This window comes from Gallinula chloropus (assembly GCF_964237585.1).
Source record: "Gallinula chloropus genome assembly, chromosome: 5".
In the NCBI taxonomy this organism is placed as follows: domain Eukaryota; kingdom Metazoa; phylum Chordata; class Aves; order Gruiformes; family Rallidae; genus Gallinula; species Gallinula chloropus.
Genome location: NC_140090.1, coordinates 46,327,513 through 46,349,395, shown reverse-complemented (window position 1 = coordinate 46,349,395; position 21,883 = coordinate 46,327,513). Strand labels below are relative to the sequence as shown.

General features: G+C 50.2%; 1 protein-coding gene across 1 annotated transcript in view; it reads right to left on the bottom strand.

The window, feature by feature from the left end:
- COL13A1 (collagen type XIII alpha 1 chain) overlaps positions 1-21,883 on the bottom strand; it is a gene marked incomplete at its 5' end in the record, with an annotated part of 89,423 nt that overhangs the window by 15,230 nt on the left and 52,310 nt on the right. The window contains 20 exons of the mRNA XM_084264842.1: positions 466-546; positions 2,211-2,237; positions 2,759-2,800; positions 3,600-3,653; positions 4,072-4,170; positions 5,030-5,182; positions 5,479-5,523; positions 6,070-6,105; positions 7,183-7,206; positions 7,759-7,827; positions 8,348-8,392; positions 8,600-8,653; positions 9,318-9,404; positions 10,408-10,461; positions 13,102-13,164; positions 13,772-13,798; positions 14,565-14,597; positions 16,356-16,400; positions 19,879-19,905; positions 20,533-20,595. Of these exons, the coding sequence (XP_084120968.1) occupies positions 466-546; positions 2,211-2,237; positions 2,759-2,800; positions 3,600-3,653; positions 4,072-4,170; positions 5,030-5,182; positions 5,479-5,523; positions 6,070-6,105; positions 7,183-7,206; positions 7,759-7,827; positions 8,348-8,392; positions 8,600-8,653; positions 9,318-9,404; positions 10,408-10,461; positions 13,102-13,164; positions 13,772-13,798; positions 14,565-14,597; positions 16,356-16,400; positions 19,879-19,905; positions 20,533-20,595 (1,128 nt within the window). The remainder of the gene's footprint in view (positions 1-465; positions 547-2,210; positions 2,238-2,758; positions 2,801-3,599; positions 3,654-4,071; positions 4,171-5,029; positions 5,183-5,478; positions 5,524-6,069; positions 6,106-7,182; positions 7,207-7,758; positions 7,828-8,347; positions 8,393-8,599; positions 8,654-9,317; positions 9,405-10,407; positions 10,462-13,101; positions 13,165-13,771; positions 13,799-14,564; positions 14,598-16,355; positions 16,401-19,878; positions 19,906-20,532; positions 20,596-21,883) is intronic.

Genomic DNA, 21,883 nt, shown 5'->3' with positions numbered 1-21,883 from the left:
CTTCCACCTCATCACAGGAAGCATCAATTCCATTCCAGAAGCAACAGGAGAGCACCACCTAGCAAAGAAGCTGGATGCATTCAGATCCCACCAGGCTTGTACAAAGCCTGGCCCACGCAACAGACTGCTGGGAAGGAGTTTCCTTTCCTCATCTTTTTGACTTCTGTTTTCCCCCTCACCCCATTGCCCTGAAGTGGAAAGAGCCCACAGGAAAGCTACCTCGTTCCGGCTGGAGGTGGGAAGAACTAAAGTCATCACTGATGGGTTTAACAGGTCACAAATATGAAGGTTCTGTACAGAAACGGAGGCTTTAAGTTTAAAAAGCAGAGGCACAGTTATTTATAGATGATCTCTTTCTTTGACTTTACGTATCAAATCCTTGCATGCGTCTCCTATCGAAGGGATCTGTATACAGCCAATAGAAGTTTGGCTGGGAAAAGTGCCGCTCGCTTCCTGGGTACTTACGGGTAATCCCAGTGGCCCTCTGTCTCCTTTTTCACCCTGGGCACCCTTCTCTCCTTTCATTCCATCAATCCCCGCTTCCCCCTAAAGGACGGATGGAGCAGAAAATAAACCCACAGCAACACCACTTACATAAGAGACATCCCTCCATTCAGAGAGTGGCACAGTGACTGCAAGAGGCAGCAGAGCAATGCTTCAGCCCAGTTCTCAGCCCAGCCTGAATAAAACCAGTACCGGTTAAGTGGGCTTGGGTTCAAGCACCTCTTATAAGTCAGTGGCAGAAGAGGAGGTCCAGGCCCAGGAGGTGAAGGTGGTCAAAGGCAAACTGAGCTCATTTCTGTATGGCTCTGCCTGCTATGGCGAGGACTGCCAGGTCAACAGAAGTAACCAGAAGTTGTCTGGTAATGGGGGTTACGTTCTTAGATGGGGATTCACTGGAAGTGCATGACAGGTGCCTATGGGCTTGGTAAACAAAATAAAAACCGTGCTGAAATATTATCAACAAGACTTTTGTAAGCGCAAAGGCATTGATTTCAAAATGTTTGGGTGAAAAACATTCCATTCCTTTTCCCAGTGGCATTTTTGAAATTCGGTATTATAACCTAGAAAGCAGCATTAAACAAAACACACTTATTTTTTATAAGTTCAAAATGCAGCCCAAAGCTTTTCCCCCCCTCGCTCCCGTTCATAAGGCATTTTAAAGCACTGCCTCGGCTGTACTTTGAAACAGAAGGGTCGGAAGAACCTTCTGTCAGCACAGAAACAGGACTCCTGCTTTGTGTACTCTGCTACAGCATTAGGACAGCACGCTGCTGGCTCACTGCAGCAGCACTCCGGTTTCCAGGGCTGTGTGTCACTGCCCTACACCACCCCCCGGCTCCAGCACATACCTGGAAGCATTAGCTATTTCTGAGGTGCCTGCGAGGGGTAGAAGACGCTCTTCCTCACCACTATGGAAAGCCTGGTTACAAAAAGACTACTACAGATTGCAGAGATGGAACAAAAGCTTCCGCATCTGGGACAACTCATCACACCTGCTAATTAAACCTACTCTGCTCAAGGAGAAGCTGGTGCAGCACCTTCCTCTGCCCATAATCCAGTCTGTGGAGTGTGAGACTTCCACCTGCGTTTCTTTGGCATGTACTCCAAAGATAACTTCCAGAAGTTTCCCAGACACTTGCTAGCCTTGGCTAGTGAGTTACAGACTAGCAAGAGATAACCGGATCTGTAATCAACCCTTGGTGAAAAGATGAATCAGGGTAAGCATACCATCCCCTCCTGCACCCAAGTAGCACTGGTGGTAAAATGCTAAGTGTAACTCTGAGAATTAAGGCATTCTCCACATTTTCCAGTCTCTGAACAGTGAATTTCTCGAGTAGCTGCACAGTCTAATTTACAGGGTACAGAAGCTGGGTCATTTTAAGCTAGAGCTCAGTCCCTTCAGATTGTGTGACTAGCTATACAGACCTTCACCCTTCAGAAAAAAGCCCATGAGAATGTAGTTCAGTTAAGGTCTCCAAAGGCTAGTGCCTTCCCACTTCTCTGGGTGAAAACTGGAGAAAATCAATGTTTTTCTGGGTCCTAAAATGAGAGCTGCTAATCCATTTCCTTCAAGAAAATATTCAGATGTACCTGTCCTCTTACGAAGATGGCAGGTAATGTTTGTGAGCTAGAAAGCTGTGACTGGAAAACTCTTGCACCGGGGAAAGTCTAGTAGAATTTCCAGATGTGATGCTTTGCAGCCTTACCTTTGGTCCTGGGAGGCCCTGAAGACCCTGTATTTGGGGAGAAAGACAAAAAATGAGCAATGTTTAAGGGTGTCCTTTAAAATCCAGGTATCCCAGTTCAGCATGCAGCATGGAACTTTGGCTTTCTGACACCCAGGGGGCACAAATGCTTAGCCCAGAGGCCTCTTTTTTTACTCATGTAGAAGGCACTTCACGTACTGTTCTCATCTAGTAACCAGGAGGCTCTCGCCAAGGACAACCTGGCAACGGGCCAGGCTTGCCATTAAGCCTATTTTTATAATTGATCCCTTTAATCCTGCCCATCCCCTCTTGCTACCGTCTTCCCTTTCATCTCAGACTAACATAACCTTCTCTCTTTACCTACCCAGCCCAACACAGCTCTGACCTACCCTGGGGGTGGTTCTGGAAGGAATACTAACCATGTTCCTGTGTGCAAGCACTGCAGTGTTTCTGGCTTCTTTCTCCACCCAGAATCCTCCCCCCAGGCAATTCCCGCTCTATCCCCATTCCCAGTGTCATGCTCCTCAGGTGAATCACTCAAAACTTACTGGAGGTCCTGGTGGGCCTTGAGGTCCAGGGGGGCCAGATATCTAGAAAGCAACACAGGAGAAGTCACCATCATCACCTGCCATCCTCAGCAGGTGAAGGGGAGCTGCTGAGAGGGGAGGCAGACTACAGCTAAGCTCTAACAGGCTTGAAAACCCGGATTCTCCTTAAGTGCTATGTTAGGAAGCAGCAGCAATCCAAGACAAAGTGGCTAAAAAGCATCAGCAGTACTCTGGGGAGGGTTATGCAGCAGGTGCAGAGATTTAGGAGGAAGGAAAGCAGTGAGAATTTTTTTCCCTCCCCTCCAATAAAAGGGTCCACTTCCACTACTCTGCCACTGTTCCTGCAAGGAGGCTTGAGGTCAGCTGCTAGCAGCTGTTTCAAAAGATAGGGAAGGAGGTGGCTGGCTCCAACACACGCAGGAGAGTATTGATAGCTGATAGGACTCCTTGCTGCATGGCAATACAAAAGCTAAGGGTGAGCTCTGAGGGGAGAACAGATTCAGGAACCCAAACTCTACTGAAAAGCATATATAGGCATATATGTGCAAGTATTGTTCAGGAAATGCCTTCGCTGCAAATGCCAAGGAAAACACTTTTTAGGCTTTCCACTATCTTATAGGCACTGGTTATGGATTGCTTGTCGTGAGCTTGTGTAAGGGAACAGTAGGGCATTGGGAGCTAGAGGTAGTTGGCAATTCAGTCCCACAAGATGAAACTGCCCCTCCTCCCTGAAGAGTGCATTGTAGGAGGTGGGGCGTGCTGGTTTCCAGCAGCACTGTTGCCAAACCAGCCCTCCCCAACTGCTGGGATTGCAGAAGGAAAACAAGAAAAGGTGACCTACCGATTCTCCTGGATTTCCTTTGTCTCCATGCTGCCCAGGCTCGCCCTTCTCTCCCTGCACACAACAGACCCTGTCACCACCAGCTGCATGCTGGAGCCTCACTCCATCAGAAGCCAACCGCCAACCACCCAAGCTCTGACAAGCAGCAGTTCCCCAAAGGAGGAGCAGGCCTGGCAAGCAGGTCAACAACAGTACAATGCTGCCAGCAAACTGGACACCTCAGCTGACGTGGCCATGCAAGCTCTGTGGGCAGCTGCCCGGCAGCAAAGGGAGCAGCTTCCCAGCTGGCCCCTGCCTGCTGCTGGAGCCTTGCCCAGTGGCACATTCAGGGACACCTAAGCACCTAAGTAAGGGGGAGAGGTCCGAGGCTCCCGAGATACTCAGCACTTTGGGAAATGAACCCTTGTGTGTTGCTCTATGCTGTTTCCTCTTTGCCAAGCAGGAAAGAGCAGCCTGTCTTTTCCACTCTTACTGTCAATCCTGGAAGTCCAATGGGACCCGGCAATCCTGATGGTCCTGGCATCCCTTGGTCACCTCGTTCGCCCTTCTCTCCAGTGGGGCCATCAAGACCCTATGGATTAAGAAACATTTGTGGGTTTTTTCACAACTAATTCAGGCAGACATATGAGACATCACTGCAAGAGCTAAGAGCTAAGACTGGCTTTGGTCATCCTGAGAACACACTGGAAAGTTCCAACAACCATCAGTTGCCCAGAGAAATGCAGGGCTTCACTAGCATTCCAACTGGATGTGCAAATGCCTGGACATCCTCCTGTCATTGCAGAGGTGCCAGTCCCCAGAGCAGGGACAGGGGACTGCTTTCCTGCCTCCAAGTTCTGCTCACGGTTATGCAGTTTGCTGGAGTCCATGCTAGAAATCATTCCCAATAGCCAGCTGTTGGGACAGCAGGACTTTTACCCCGGTAATCTTGAAGAGAGGCACAAACTCATTGTAGGGAGGCACCAACCCATTGTGTGAAGCCCTCTCAACTTGTACTGGAGACACACAAGTTGAAACAGAGAGAAGCTGGGAGACTGGGCGCTCTGCCCCAGTTAGCGGCAGGGATGCAAGGCACTACCCCATGCAGTTGCCCTCCTAGGAGAGCACGTGTGGTGGTACCTCAGCTGCCTTGCTCACAGTCAAGCCTACTTGCTTGCAGCAGCATTTCTGTTTTAAGCAACACGCCAGGCAGCAAGCTGAGGAAGCGACACAGCACCCAGAGCAGAGCAGGCAGCTGGGGACAGCCACTCCAGCAACATGGACAACACACATCTGCCAGGGAGCCAAGACCTCGCTTCTGTATTGGTACACTTCATACTGCAGTGATGAGGTGCCTCCAGCACCCACGTCAGAGGGGATCTGACAAGTCCTAAGGCTTTGCCCCATAACTGGGCAGCCAGCCCTGCTCTGAGAGGCTGCAGCTTACTCACCGGTGAGCCAGCTTGTCCTGGTTCTCCTTTATCACCCTTTTCCCCTGCGACCCCAATATGGCCTGGCTCTCCCTTTATTCCAGGTGGTCCATCCTTTCCTGGCAGTCCGTGAGGGCCAGGGGGGCCCATTTCTCCAGGTTTGCCACGTGGTCCCTAAAAGAAACGCACACCCCAGAAAGTGAAACATTCCCAGATGAGAGGATGGTTACTCCCACACAGCAGCTCCCTGGCCCAGAGTCTCTTTCACTGCTCATCCTCTAACGACAGTAGCACCACTGAGCAGGCACGGGCTGGTCAAAGGAGATCTGCCACGCCAGCCCAGACGCTCCTTGTAAAGGCAGCACTTTAATAAACTATGAAAGCAACTGTGCAACATCAGGGACAGAGACAGAACACACCGAGGCCAGATAAGGCCACCGAAGGAAATGCACGGGGGTACCATGTCTTACCTTTTCTCCGTCATGGCCTGGAGGACCCGGCAAGCCAATTTCACCCTGAAACACAAAAGTCTTACTTTGCAACTTGAAAGCTGCTATTCTGACTCCTCCTGTGAGGCACTACGATGAGGAAGGGGCAGGCATTACAGGGACAGCCTCCAGGGACTCTGGTAGCTAATATTCATGGAAGAAAAAAAAGGCATGGGGAACCCCCTGTTGAAATAACACATTGTGCCACTGCCCAAGGGTCTCACTAGCCTTGTCTGTCTGTCCTGACTGACCGTTTACAGCCCCAATGCTACAATACAGTCGCCAACCAACACAGTCCCTGCCCGGAGATGGGTTCCCATAAGCTGCTCTCTAAAGGGGAGGGGGCAAGTAGAAAGGAGCCTTCATCTTTCAGATAAGGCATTATCATCATGGGAAAAAAAAAACCTAAGCAGAGATTTTCAGGATATTGTGCATGAGGGGGAGTGTAGAAGCCAACAGGGCAGTGTGGTAGTGCTGGACAAGGAGAACAGGAGCGCTGGGGAGGGCTGTGGGGGTGGAATTCTGACTGGACCACTCCTGTGTGGCTCTGCAAGTGCTGAACTGAGCAAATACCTTCTGTCCTGGTGGCCCTGGAAGTCCTGGGGGTCCCTAGATAAAGAAAAAACTCATTTTCAGATTATCAACAGGGCTTTTATTTTTGCATTTTGAAACTAAACAGCTCTGAGTTTAAGATGAAATCATGGGGGAGTTTTCCCAGGTTCTCCCAAAACTGTCTTGTTTGGGTAGCCAAGCAATGGAGAGCCCTGAGTGAGCAGCAGGCCAGTCCAAATAGGTACCTATGTATTTCCTTACATGTTCACAGAAGGAAAGGAAAACCACCACAGCTGCCTGCCCCTGAAACTGAGATGAACTTAATGAGGCTTTCCCTTCCATTTGATCTACAAAAGTCAGTTTTAAAGCAGAGACCATAGGGAATGCTGTACTAAGATCCTGAGCACACCTTAAGCGGCGCTACATGGCACTGGCACTTTGAGTGGATTTCCTGATGGCTCTTGGGGAGTTACCACTTTAAGGAGATCTCTGGAGCACCTTGGCCCAGCAAGCGATGCTACTTGGCCCAGCAAGCGATGCTACTTATACCCATCTGGTGCCGCCCAGTCATACCACATGGTAAAAACATGTCTTTTTTCCCCATCCAGATTTCTTGTCCTGGGAAGCAAAATACAGGGGCACTTCTTCCCTTATTTTAGCTCAGAGTAACTACTTTGCCTCTCTTTGTCTTCGAAAGGCTTGTAGTTATGGCTGTTTTAAGTGATTGGATTTTTACAGGACTTATGTCAAGGTATACTTATCAGTGGTGAAAATACAGCCTCCCATCACAGAAAGCATCCACCACAGTCTGCCACTATGTATTTCCTTGCAAGGCACCCAAGGTCCCCTTTTCCTTCACTTCAGTCAGCCCCCCTCACTACTCCCTGCCCCTCCTGAGCACTCCCTATTCCGAGGAGCATGCACTGCCTCTTAAAGCAGAGGAATAAAGGGCCTGAATAGAATTCAAGTGCCAAGATCAGAAGGCAAGATGAGCTCTCACCTGTCAGCTGCCCTGATTTTAGCCCCCATCGGCAAAGGCCAAATGTTTTAGCTGCACCTAGATTGTCAGGCCATCTGCTCAGGAAGAGCACATGGCTACTTGCTTAACATCACACAGCAAAGCTAGGAACTCACCATCAAGGCCATAGTTCGTATTTCCTAGAAAAAGGTAACAAAAAAAATATTAATCAAGAAGGAAAACTGCCTTTTCAAAACTAAGCTTCTTTCTAGATCTGGTTTGCTCTCCACTAACATAACACCAGCCTAAATGAGCAAGCTTCCTACGAAAGGAACAAAAGCCAAAAACCCAGCCCTGCACCCCAGGGGGCTGTTACTCTGTGATCGCTCCTCTTTTCCAAGGAGGACCCAGGCTGACCTGGAGCTGGGCACAGCTGCTCTCTCACTGCAGACCATTGCTCCACACTTCCAAGGAAGCTTTGCAGTCCTTTTATCCCCCAATTGCCCCAAGTCACGGGCCACTCTTGAGGGGACTCGCGTGACCCCTACATCCACCAGTGTTAATACATCTCCTAGTCAAGGCACACAAGTATTTACCAAGACATTACGCAGTGGGCCAAAGGGGACCACGGAACAACCAAGGACTTCCTTGTGCTGAGGAAGTGGATCTACATTATTCCTGGTTTTCTGCATCCCCTGGGAAACAGTAAAGCACCCAGCAGTCACCTCATGGACAGGAAGGCGGTCACTTACCTGGAGAGCTTCAGTGATGTTACCATCATAGCCTGTCATTTCACCCTTCCCAGGTTCTCCTTTGGGACCCTGCAAAATACCAGCTCCTTAGGCAGGGCTTTGGGATCACCCTTCAGCCTCCAGTTTTGCCTTTATTAAACAAAGCTCTTAAAAGCACCTTTTACAGAGGTACAATTTGTAGCCAGACAAGACCATGCTATGACCATCAAAGCTGGTAGGTCTGGCAAGTGGTGAAGTTGAGGCAAGAATCCAGGAATGGGATTGTCTGGCCAATTGTCAGACTTGGGCACACACCAAACGCTCTCCTGCTACCGTCTACCGATATGCCAAGGGCCTGAGTTCAGACTGTCCAAATCCACCTCCTTCTGCAAACGAGCCAAGCATTCACCTTGTGGTGGCTCAGAAGACCTTTTCCCATCTAAGGTGGGAGTGTCTTCTGATGAGAATATAGAGAAACAGCCTGTCTCAAATTTAGCCATTGCCAGAACATCCATCAAGGAATCGGAGGCCAAATCTAGACTGCCAGTGTGGTCCCACTAAACCCTTTGAAGGGTCAAACCTCTTCACATAGCGGTGAAGGGACACCTACCCTCACGCCCATGGGCCCCTGGTCTCCTGGTGAACCACGATCCCCCTGTAACAAGAAAAACATGCCATTAGCAAAGCCTATCCCTTCACTTGCTCAAACATCAGGAACTGCCGTTCTCTGCTAGTCCTCAGAACCAGTCAGGGACTAGACTGCTCAGTACTCAAATGTTCCTCTCCAGTTACATCTTCTACACGTAGGAACAAACCTGCAGCTACAGAACCTGGAACAGGGTTGTGCAGAAGCATTCTGTACCTTTTCTCCCCATGACCCTGCAGCACCAGGCTGGCCAACATCATCAGCTTCTCCCTGAAAGGGATGGGTTCGTATTGTGTGGAGGGGGTGTGACTCCACTGCTGACTTTGCATCTCCAGGAGGAAGAGCTGCACTTGCCAAGTGCTCCTGCCACATTTGCATCTCGTCAGGTACCCGAAATCTCCTGCCGTGACTTCACACCAGGTGCCCAACATAGAAGGAGTATTCAGAATGAAGGAAATCACCAAATTCAAACCCAAAGTGAGCGCCCAGGAGGGCTGTTCTAAGTGCATCCCAAGCAGGACCTCAGATTTAAGTGTTCTTGGTGTCCTTTGTTAAAGGGCAGAACTTTACTGCCACTTCTCCTTGAGGTAGAAGAGGAAGGGGAGAGGAGGCTTGGAGGGCTTCCATCCTGCCTCAGGTACCACCAGGACTAGAGGCTGCCATCAATCCCTAGCAACCAGTTTCTCACAGAGCCTAGAGGGGACTTATTTTGGGACAAGGAGAGTATTTTCCTCCCAGAAACACAGTTTACAAATTCTCTCACCTTCAGCATTTAAAACAACAAAACTAAAGCCCCCTGCAGAACCTGACATCCCTTCAGCAGGCAATCAGAGGCAGGCTTAGAAGAATGTAACCATTGCCCCTTCCTACACACCTTGTGCTGGGCACAATCCCTCACAACACACAACTTGCTGGACAAAAAAAAGCCACTCACCTTCGGCCCAGGGGGCCCGGGCAGACCTGGAAGGCCAGGTTCTCCTTTACCTCCCATCAAGGCATTCTCAGCATTTCCCTTCTCCCCCTGTTTGCAAGGAAGGACAAGCCACACGTCACAGTTCAGCCTCTCCCTCTTTGTAAATTCAGTTACCAAATCATTGGCTTAGAGAAACAGAGCCCAAGACAAGGTCCCCAGCTGGCCTCTTGATAGCCCCAACACATCACTGCCCCAGAGCCACCAGCTAGCTGCCTGGGAACCAGGCCAATACAGCTCTGCCTGGGGGCTCCAGCCAGAGCCCAACACAGCCAGAGTCATCCATTTGACCACAGGGCTGCTGCTCGGCCCTCATTCTCCAGGGCCACATAAAGCTGCCTGTGGACAGACCTTACCCCCTGCCTCCAGTGCAAACCCAACTGTTTGCATCTACCATTGAAAGTGAGCTGATAAAACCACCTGATGATGTTTTTTGGGGGTACACCTGCCCCTGGAGCTACAGCTATCAGCCAGATAGTCAGCCCTGCAGACCACATCCTTGGCACAGCGTGGTTCAGTGCCCTGTCCCCTTTCCCAAAGGAAAAGCACCCTGTGAAAGCCTGACAGAAAGCTGTGGTTTCTGGCCACGTCTCAGAGCACAGGGAAGAGGTCACAGCTTCAGAGCTCAGCTTCAGTGTCCTTTCCCTGTGCCTTTCAAAGCACAAGGCTACTCTTCCAACCCAAAGCACAGCAGTGCAGCCACCCAAAAAGCCCATGTCCCCCTCATACATGGGTCTTGGGAGCAGGAGGACGGCTGAAATGTCACATTAAATCTGAGGTCATGCTTTTAAAGGGGAGCTACTGGAATCTGACTCTGTGAGCATATTCCCAGGACCACAGCCTCCCCCTCACTGCGTGAAGGCACAAAAAGGCGTCCTTTGGGTGACCCCATCATGTCCTTGGCTGTGGTTTCTTACATCGACATCCAGCTGAGCTCGGCAGAACGCTGCGACAGCAGCTCAAGAGTGCATGAGCTGTGTGCAGCTGGCACGGGATGCAGGAAGGAAAAGGGATGAGCACGGCCCACACCAAAAGAGCCAGAGAAGATACACACCTTCGTGCCAGGGAATCCAGGAAGTCCAGGGTCACCAGCTCGTCCCTTCTCACCCTGTTGGCAAAACAGACATGGTTGGGCTGACTCCACAGGCTCTCCATCCTGGAGGAGCAGCCAGAGGACAAGCTGCTCCTGGTTTCAAACCCTCTTTCCCTTTCACAGGGTATGTAATTTTAGGCATAGACAAGGCACCCTCCAACAGTACCTGCTCAGGAGAGTAAAAATTTTCTCCTGTCCTTTTGACTGCCTCTGCCCATCATTGCCATTTCTCTCCAAAGGAAGGCGACTGGGAAAGTGATCTAGGATCCCTTCCCCGTGCATTTTTCTGATCTGCTGAACCCTTTTCCCTGTCAGTCCTTTGGCACAGGCTCTCCCCAGCCCACATACCCAGAGAATCTGTTGCCGGGTGTTGAATTTTATTTGGAGCACAAGGCTTTCCCCATGCCCTGGGAGAGATCAGCCCTTCTGACAGAAGCTGTCTGCTGCTTGAGTCCATCCCAGTTTTCACACACTCCTCATCACACTGTGAATTACACTGCTTGGCTCTAGCAGAGATCTCACAACCAGCATTCCCACACCTCTCCCAAGAGCATTTCTTGCTCCTGTTCCCTAAATCCAAAGCCCATTCTCATTGTGCTCTTAAAATAAAGCAGTGCAGGGTCTCAGTTAGCAGCCAAGCTTTGTGGCATGTACTGGTCATGAAAAGCAGTGAAAACAGGAATGGCAAAAAGGGCAAAGCCAGAAGGCAATGGTGCAAATTCCTGGAGAGCAAGGCTGGCAGGCTGAGCTGCACAATGCACCATGGGGTATGGAAGATGCCATAGAGCAGTGAGCAATGGAGGGCATCCAGCATTCACTTGGTGAAGTGACTTTGCTTAGTTCACCATGACATCTGGGTCATCTTTTGACTATTGGAGCTCAGTTAGAGCCCTTTGATGTCGTTGATGACAGGTTGGCCATGAGCCAGCAATATGCCTCGGTGGCTAAGAGAGCCAATGAGATCCTGGGGTGCATCCAGAGGAATGTAGCCAGCAGGCCAAAGGAGGTGATCCTCCCTCTCTACTCTGCCCTGGTCAGGCCCCACCTGGAGTATTGTGTCCAGTTCTGGGCTCCTTGGTATAAAAAGTACAGGGATCTCCTGAAGAGAGTCCAGAGAAGGGCTACAAAGATGATTAAGGGCCTGGAGCATCTCCCCTATGAGGAAAGGCTGAGTGAGTTGGGACTGTTCAGCCTTGAGAAGAGAAGACTAAGAAGGGACCTAATTAAAATCTATAATTATCTTAAGCAGGGGATGCAGGGGGAATTAGCCAGCCCCTTGTCAGTGGTCTGTGGAGACAGGACAAGGGGCAATGGCTGCAAGTTGGAGCACAGGAAGTTCCGCACCAACATGCGGAAGAACTTTTTCACAGTGAGGGTGACAGAGCCCTGGGACAGGCTGCCCAGGGAGGTGGTGGAGTCTCCATCTCTGGAGATATTCAAGACTCGTCTGGACGCCTATCTGAGTGATATGTCCTAGGGAGCTGCTTTGGCAGGGGGGTTGGACCTGATGATCTCTCGAGGTCCCTTCCAACCCCTACAATTCTATGATTCTATGATTCTTTATGCTGAATCTAAGTTCTGTTCAAGCCCTTCCATCTGGCTGCTAAAGCCATGGCTTCTGGCTGCAGTGTCCTGTCCAGGAGTCTGCATTTTGCCAGGACAGAGAGTGATACCAGAGGTTTCTGTTACCATGAAGAGATGTTTCAAAGGCATCATCAGAAAAAGGCGTGCTCTTACCTGCAATCCCCACACCTCCAAGACTTAACAAATTGTACAGATGACAAGGAGCAACTCAAAACCTCTTTCCCCCAGCAGCTGCCCAGCTCCCTGCATAGCAGCAGCACACTGGATCAGCAAGGATAGCCAACAGCTCCTCTTGGCACCATGCTGTTGTCCACAGAGCCTGGTGCTGCACACCAGCCTCACAGGAGCTCAAGGGCACACATCAAGGTGGAGCATGCAGGGGGCTTGCATCCACGCTCCAGGAACAGACATGCACTGGTGGCCCCATAGAAAATAATTAATTAGGCAATTCTAGAGCGCCGTGACCCCTTTCTCTAAGGTGACTTGGCCTCTGGCCACCTGAAAAGCCCCCACCCAGCTTTCCTCCCCTGCCAGACACATTTGCAGGACCTCATGCCCAAAGGGAAGGTTGGTTGGCCTTTGGGGTTTTTGTAAGGATATAGTCTCTAAAATCCTGCCCTGGGCCGCTGTGAATCCCCAATTCTGCCTTGCTGTGCTTTTGGCACTTCTCATTCAGGGATTGGTTTCCAATACACATGGCCACAAGTGCTACTGGAAACATCCTCTGCTGCCTGAACAATGGTGTAAAGAGGTAGATTTCTTGAGAAGAGAGGTCAGGTTACTGACCCCCAGTTTAGTGTGTTATTTCTGGAGTCAAAAGAGGCAGCGGTGTCCTCAGTTGTTCCCAGGACAAGTCTCCATCCCAGGCATCTCATGCTGCCCTGCCTGCCATGAGCCCCCTCACCTCCTGCAAGCAGGAACACGCAAACACACTTCACCAAGGGGGCCAGAGCCAGGAAAGGACACATAATCCCCGCAAGCACGACAACGCAGCGCAAAGCAGGCTCCCGCCAGCTCCCGCTCGCAGGGAACACCGCGCAGGACACCAAGCCCAAACACGCAATGTCCTACCCGCTGCCCCCTCTTCCCTGGCAAACCTGGGGGGCCCATCCTCCCCGGGACTCCAGGATCTCCCTTCATGGGGAAGAAAAGAGACAGAAAACGTGCCTGTTACATGGCCGTCGCATGCTGTAACATAACCCGGTGAGCCTCAAACAAGAGGAGCCAGCTGTTCAGAAACCAAGCTGGCTGCCTAGTGATGGAGAGCGATGGGGTATTTTTGTACCGTGCCCACCATGGGAAATTCAAGCCCGGTCACACTACACACTGAGATGGGGGAGACTGTGCAGGGCAGTTCATGTGGCGCACAGCAGAACAGCACCCCATGGTAACGTGGGAAGGTGGACATAGAAGTACTGGGAGTTGGGAAGGGATGAGGGAGGTGGGAGAGGGAACATACTCGCTAAGCAAAGTGTGCCGTGCATATTTTGTGGAGTAGGGAGGAAAGGAGGGAGGCAGCTGGAGGGTATTCCCATCAACAGACACGAGTGTGAGGGAGGGAACATGTTTGCAGTATGGCCCCGCTCGCATTAGGCATCACTGGGTGTTACACTGGCAGGTGCCACTGGGGCCTGGATTTGGGCACTAGGAAGTACGGAGCCGTTCCTCAGCTCCTTCAGCTGCTCTGGGAGGGGAAAACAACCCACACAAGCAAACCAGAAACAAAGCCTTCTGAGAGTACCTTTTCTCCTGGAGTCCCGGGCTCGCCCTGGGGAGGAAGAGACAGGAAAAGTGAAAAACCAGGAGAGGGTACAAAACCTCCTGGAGCTGTCAGAGTGGAGGGAACATTCATCTGTAGATAAGGGCATGAGCATGCTTTAAATACACATTAGAATTTGCATCTGGAGCTTGTTTTAACTTCATGAGCTGGCTCCTGGGCTGCTGTAAGAAACCAGCAAGCCTCAGACAAGTGGCTTTTACAAAACCGAGCCACCGCCTTGCAGTGTTTCAAGAGAAGCTTTACCAGACACAGGGTGGCATAAGACAAGGCTCATCTGCCCCCGTCAAGGGATTTGCCTACTCCGAGCTCTGTCACACAGGAGCAGAGCAAGGCTGCGGTTGCGGCGGGCAGAGGAAGGCTGTGTGTCGATAGGGAATCGACGCGGCATCGAGGATGAAAACCCTCCCTGCCAGCCCTGAAGATAGCTTACTTATTTCTGGCTTTTTTTTTTTTTCCTCCCAGCAGCTGGGAAGATTCAGGCCAGGAGGTCACTGTCTCACTGCACGTCTTGGATCTAACTTCTAGCCCCTTAAATCACGAGTATCACGAGTGACACCGCTCTGCCCGGGGCGGTGCGACTCAGCAGGGGTGCGGCTGAAGCCGGGTCTGTATCTGCCAAAAGCAATAGCAGTTCGGACATTCCCCTTTAGTGGGAGCTGTCCGACCATTTTCTGCCGCCTTGCGCTCTCCTAGCTCCAGCCCTTACTCCCAAGCCCGCCCTACTCAAGCCATTGCTGCGTAGGTTAAGACTGACCTTCATCCCTGCGGTAGCCATCCCAGGAGCGCCCTGTCAGAGAGAGGAGAGACGGGAACACCTCGTTTGAAATGAATCGGACACAAAACTTCTTTTAAAAACAAAAGAGTATCAGCCAGGTAGAAGTAAAATGGTAAAATCCGCATCTTTTCCTTCCCAAGACTCAGAAGTGATGCTGTAACACTACACAGCACGCATCCTCCTTCCCTGTGCGGGTCATTTGCCTATGGCAGCGGCTCTACTTTCCCAAAAGCTCCTCCAAAGACAGGCAAAATGAGCACAACACAGTCAAGACAACCAGATTTCCACACACCCCCCTCCCCAGTTTAGTCCTGCATGTGAAGCAAAGGCCAACGAGCAGAATATTGTCAAATAACTGAGGAAGGCAAAGACAGACTGAGGACCAAACACTCAGTTCAGAGCCCAGAGACATCAGCTCGAGCATCCTGAGAAAGGCCAGCTCATACCCCAGAGCCTTGGTCTTGCTATTTCCCCTTGTTCTGTTTCCATTGCAGAGACAAACCCTGCAATAAAATATTTTCAGGAGAGCTCTGAAGCCAGCCACCTTAGGAGGAAGGAAAAAAAAACCAACCCCAAAACCTTGGAAGCACTGCAATTCAGGTGCTATTCTGCAACGCCAAGCAAGCCACCACCAACACAGAGCCCAGCCTGCCCTGCAATCCAAGACAAGTTGCTTCCAAACCCCAGGAGGCAGCTGCTCCCGCAGGGACAGACACATTTCCCTTGACAGCACTGATGCAAAGAGCAAGTCTTCCCTATCAACCCTTCTCTCTGAAATCTCTGTTTGCCCCGTGTTAGTGTAAGTTAAGTTCTGGTGAAAAGGTCCAGTTACTAAAGCAAATATGAGGGATAACAAAGGTCTAAGGAGAAGGGAGGAGGTGAAATAGTGTTAGAAAGTGGGAAATGAGAGGGGTTGGGATGTAGCACGTGAGGCAGAGGAGAACTGGGAGCCAAGTTCAAAAAGAAAAGAGCTTGGAGAAGTTCAAACAAGGATGAGTAGGGAGCCAGAGAGCAGCAGGATCATACCTCTCAGCTTTCTGAAACAGAAATCAGGGACAAAGCTAAAAAACACAAGGACAGAAGATGGAGATCAGGGATTCTATGCAATAAATGGGGGGGGGGAAAGCATTCCAGATTGTCTTAGGGGTCAGTAGCTTTCAGTGAATACGAACTAGAGTCATGAAAGGGATAACGTGCAGCAAATGGCATGGGTTAGGCTTTCACTTGTGGGATGCCTGATCCTCACTCTTTGGCCTCGACACAGCAGCAAACACAGATGATGTTATTTTCCAGCACCTACCCCAAAGCTGCAACACACATGCATGCAGGCTTGCTCGCACACTGACCCTGAGTCATTGCTGCATTAGTCCCGTTTCACACTTGCATAACCCTACTGATCACAGCGGGCTAACACACATCGCTGAAGGTGGGGGCCATAACTTGGGACCCCCCCAATTTGCAAAAAACAATTCCCTAGAAACATCAGTAACTGGCTGCTCTCACTAGCCTAAAGCATTAAGATCCTGATGTTGCAAGACAGCATCGGACCAGGCATGCCATTTGCTTGTAAACTCTTCTTCCCCCACCATCTCCTTCATAAAATTAGGATCTATATTTTGCAATTTAGAAGCAGAAAAAAAAGTCAGCTGAGGACAGTCATTGACTAACAGACACACACACAAATCCAAGTGATGCTTGCGCATCAGGGACATTTGAGTCGTACGGGTGAGATCAGGCAGACAAGCATCACTCCACTCTTTTACAAGGTACCTTAGTGCCATGTCTTCCTGGCAGCCCTGGCATGCCTCTCTCCCCCTGGAAGCAGAGCAAGAAACACAGAGGAAGAGAGCAAGAGACACAACATGAGTCCTCCCAGGGCTCTGTAAGGAGCACCCAGGGCACAGGCAAGATGAGAAAGCCTGCCTCTTGCCAAGCTGACTGCCCTAGCTGGGCTGTTTCCCATCAGCAGTACCTCCCAAGAATACAGCAGGACTGATCCTGCCGGAGTGGCACGGCAAGACAGCTTCTGTATCTTCCTACCACGTCCCACACCATGGTACTCTGCGTTTAGGGAGTCAGTCTGCAGTGACTATAGGGTGAACAAGCTTATTTGGAAAGCAAGGGAATCCAGGGGTTGCCTTATATCGCTAGCCTGAGTTTTACCTGGTGGCACATGGAAAATAAACCATCTTTAGGCAGTCTGCTTGCTGCTGTTACTTTGCTCTGGGCGTTTAGTCCTTGCTTGGAAGGACTGTTCAGCAGAGATATAGGTATATCCCTGTTTTTTAAAAGCACTTCTTGTAATCTGACAGCCTGTGAACTGTATAACATACAAGACAGAGGCACTGCAGATACCTCCTACCCTACGCAGGATACTTAACAAGGGTATTTCCAGCCATAACAAAAATAAACTAATAATTACAAGTACTTTGTACTGGAGAAGTGGGGACCATTCTCAGCCCTTCCTCCCCAACTGTGCTCCCTGTTTTTATTCTTAAATGAGTTAGAGAAGGCAAAGCCAATGCTTTCTGCTGGGAGGCACCCACACTGCTTGAAGAGGCCACCCCACATGGGAAAGCAATTCCCCATCCCAGAGACTTTCCTGGAAGAAACTGCCTACCTGAAGAGCACTATCAGTATTTAGCCCTGCAAAAGCAAAGCCACCTCAGGAAGAGGGAGCAATGGAGTCCCAAATGGGGACGTGGGGGCAACTTACAGAGCAACTGCGCTATCTTACAATGGCCTCAGCTGGCTTGCATAGCCCACCCCACCCTGACACCAGAGCTAACTGGAGAACAGGAGCAGCAAACGTGATGCTGCACTGTTAAAGAGCAGAAAAACACCCCAGAGCCAAAGCCAGAGAATAAGGAAGAAAACCAGCTCAAGAACATCTTTAAACCCTGCATACGTGAAAGTCATCGTGATACAGTAAGTACCTACTGGGCTGATCCCTTTCACAGCACCCTAGAGCTTTTTGGACCCTAGAAGGGTCTGCACAAGGTGCCACAGCCAGGCAGCAGCAATCCACTAAAACCAGCACTGGAATGGTGCAGCCACACCTGGTGTGGGCAGCTTTATACCCACCCGGTGCCAATCACAGCACAGCATGCCCTATACCGATCAGCTTGTTAGCAGAACTGGTTACAGCCTGCCAATTAAATCAGAGACTCTCCTATTTTTCCTTCTTGCTGTGAAAGGCAGGTTGTGAGGGGGCTACAGAGCAAGGCTGGGGGCAGTTTCTTTAGTGCCTTTTCCCGAGAGCACAACAAAAAGCTTCATCCTTAAGGACCTTTCAATTATTTAAAAAAAAAGTCAGTAAAGCTAAATGTGATGGCCAGGCTGGGGTCAAATGCTTATTCAAACCACCCAGGTGATCACACTTACTGGTTGTCTAATGACCTTCATGGCACACAAATGCAGGTCTCAACACAATCGAAGCTAAAATGATGGCCACAGAAGAAATGAGCTAGGAGAGAACCTATGCTGTGCTGCATCTGTCACTGAATGAGGAGAGGTTATTAAGTCAACAAGGGGTCTGTGTGAAACCAGAAAGCCTCTTCAGGTCTGAAATGCTCTTCACTGCCAGCAAAAGCAGTGATATGCTATACAAAATTGGTCGCTACAGCTAAAGTACGTGTCATAGTGTTTGTGCCGGGCCCCTCGAAACAAAGAGGAGGTGAAACGCAGCCCAGGTAACTGGATCCAAAGGTGGAAGTATCAAAAGCCCTCCAGACTCAGACAATCCTCCTAGGTGGGAGGACAACAGGAAGAAGCAGTTTCCAAAGACAAAAAATGTACACGGTGTGCGGGTGAATGTTCAGGAGGTGCTACTGGGTGATGTCTGGCTGCTGATTTAAGGCTACCCCTGCACTTCTCTGCCGATTCCTCTGAGCAGAGAAGAAAGGAAGTCAAGAGATGCTGATGATAACAAAACGATAGTCTATGTGTGAAGGAAGAGCCTGCTACGGCACTGTGGAGCTGCAGTTCAGTACCACAAAAAGCGTGGCAGGTTTCATCTCCACTCTGTGTGAAGTAGTGGAAGCACATCTCCAGGGTCACCCTGAGTCATAGCTCTCTGACACACAACAGGGGAGGGTCTCACACGTGGATGCCCTCGAGACACCACTGGAAGACTTGGAGACATCCCTCTTGGCAGAGCCTAGATCCCTGTATGCAGGTAGAACAGAGCAGGTGCCTGCTAGCAGTGAAATGTGGGCGTATAAGCAAGGCTGGAAGGCAGCTTCTCCTCCCAGCCTCTTCTCTCTCCCAAGCCACATTCCAACTTCAGTCCCCCAGTTCAGACACCTGGCTGTCAAGACAGCAGGAGGCAAACTCCTGGCTCCCCAAACCTCTCCCTTCTGGGTGCAATTCTGCTTTTGTTAGCACTGGCACAAACAAGAGGCGATTCCTTTGTGCTTGGTGGAATTACACCAATTGGAAAATGGACATGGAGAAACCTTTGGAGTTTATATGCACCCACCGGATATTGTTTTCTTGCAGGAGGAAAATCGCTGCTGTTCTATTCAACGATTAACCCAGAGCCTGTGCCCCCAAAGAACATTTCTTTAAATGATCTAACACACTCACATGTTCAGTTCTGCAGGGGCCTTTTCTCCCTTCAAACAGCAACCCACTATACAGAAAGCATACACGTTGAACATTAAATGAGACGTATGCCAGATACTAAACACTTGGAATGTATGTGTCACTGTTAATGCCTTTCAAAATATTACAGGACGAGTCTTTTCTCCTGATGTTTAAGATGTATGGCATGACTGTCATGAACACTTGCCAATGTTGTAATGTTTTAAGCACAGTCTACAGCGAGTAATATACTTTAAATATATGGATACAGTAAATTTCGGTCAGATAACATCTGGGCATAGGCCATATGAGCCTGTAAAACGTGTCCAGAAACAGACAGAAAAGCCTGGTGCCAAACCTCAGCCTGAGTCGCAGAGTTTGAGTGGATTTGATGTGTCAGCTAACCAGATTTTATGAGGAAACCCCAGCCTAGCCCATCAAATGGAGAGATGTAACAAATCATTAGCAAGGCTTCATAGTCAGAGAAATGCCTTTGGTAGGAATCAAATTCCACCAAATGGATAAAGGCTGCTTTTATTGCCTGAGCTCGGAGTCTGTGTCTGTGGCTAATCAGAGCACAGATGCTTACTCGGTTAAATACCCCACGGAGCTGCCTCGGACCAAACTGCCTCTTACAACCCATCAGCCCAAGGAGCAGTTCTCTCCCAGATGATATACAGCACTAGAAGACCGTATTTCTCATGCCTACCTTTATGCCAGCGTCCCCTTTTTCACCCTGCCCAACGAAGAACAGAGAGGGAGAAAACAGAGGGAGAGTGAACACGCAGAGAAATGAAGCAAGCAGCACAATCATCATAACAGCAAGGGCCAAAGCCAGAATAGCCAAAGGAGGGAGGGAGCATGCAATAAACCCAACCTTAACCCTCAAGAGAGAGTTGGATCCTGATAACAGCACAGTACCAGTCTGAGCCCTGGCTGCAGCCCACCCCTCTCTGGGAACGCAGGGCAGTTTACATCACTGGAGAGGATGCTGGAGGTTGCCCATACCAATGCTTTTCCATGTGTTTTAGGTGTAAGAAACCATTTCATGGACCACAGTATCCTCATTCTCCCAGCCCTAATGCAAAAGCCTGTTAAAGGCAGGGTTGGTTTTATTCTTTAACAGGGGCCTGTGCAGGGCTGCACCTGGTCCTGGTTCAGGACAGTGGGAAACCGCTCTGGCCAAAAACTGGCCAGGCGCTTGACACAGGAGCAAGTTTTTTTGTTTGCATGGCTTGTACCAGGCTCTAGAGAACTGCCTCTAGCCCCTGACCTTCTGTAGTCCTTTAGCATGTCTCTAGGTTTGTCTGCCACTTATCTGCCCTTGGGACATGGCCCCACAGGCTCTGTGTTTAAGGGTTACCTTGGGGCCAGGAGCTCCGGGGAGACCATGCGCACCAGGAGGGCCTGACTCGCCCACCTCACCCTGGGGAAGGAAAGAAAGAAAATGGAGGAAGAAGCAAACAGTGAGCTGCAAGACAAGGAGCCTGTGAGTGGCCTGAAAGGTCAGAAAAAATGCAAGGGGGCTGTTCCGCACAGAGGTGCCTACCGCAAACCAACCTACCCCCTGGGCTCTCTGGGAGAGGGGCACCGTTCTGCATCAGGAAAGCTATCAGGAGTGTGAAAACTGGAGGGAGTGGTCCCACAACCCCATGTACCATGTCAGTCCTAACATCTTTGCTCAGGTCTTTACTCTCTTTTCCCTTTTGCCTGACCCACACACCAGGGAGGATTTTCTCCTCCTACTTTCATTCATTCCTTCCACCTTTCCCTGAGAAAGGTCACTCACAGCTCGGGCTCATTCCTCCAAGATCAGTGCAGGCTCTTTGCTTGGTAAGTAAGTTAGCCAGACAAGTTGGTTTCATAGAAGAGGAGCTCATAGAAGAGGCCCTCGCTGTATGGTCGTTGCCGGGACCAGTCCCCTCACTGCTCCTGTGCACTGAGAGCCACCCACCCACCCCACATGGAACAGGATGGGCTCTTAATGGAAAACCCGACGACTCACTGGAAGAGGCAATAAATTGTCTGTCTGCAGGAGCAGACTGTGGTCCACAGGGGCTATAATTTCCACTTCCTGGCATAACAAAAACTTCTTGGCCTATACAGAACTAATTAAAAAGTGCTCAGGTCTTGCCATTTTGCTCGCAGAGCACGCATAAAGCAAGATGGAGATAAAGGGGGACACGGGACTCCCGCCTGCTGGGAACATTCACTGCCTCCTTCTACAGCTGACATCTCTTTAGCAGTATCTCTTCATTCCCCCTCTCCCTTTTGATCTTCCTTTGTGTCTTTCCCCTGTCTCTCTTCCTGTTTCTTCATTACATGCTCTGGGCTTGACAATCCTGCCATTAATTAGCTGCTGCTGAAGACATTTGGGCATTGCCAGCTTCTGCCTTCTAACCTGGAGCAGGATTGGCTTTTTCCTGCCTTATTCCAGGGAGCAATACGTAGCCAAGGATTTGGCCCTTTCCAGCCTCCTGTTCAGATCTGGATGCGCAAGAGGTATATTCCAGCCTGGAAGCAAGTGTAGAGAGGCACACGGATGGGGAGATATCTTTGCTGTAGCTACTGGAGATTTAAAAATATCTCTGAGCCCAGAGGGATCTGTGGGCACGTCGCAGCACCGTGTCCAGCAGGAGCAGAGCTCAGACGAGTGCTCCAGAGGAGACCATGGATTTGCAGCTGTGATCCCACAAGGCATCGGTGCAGCTTAA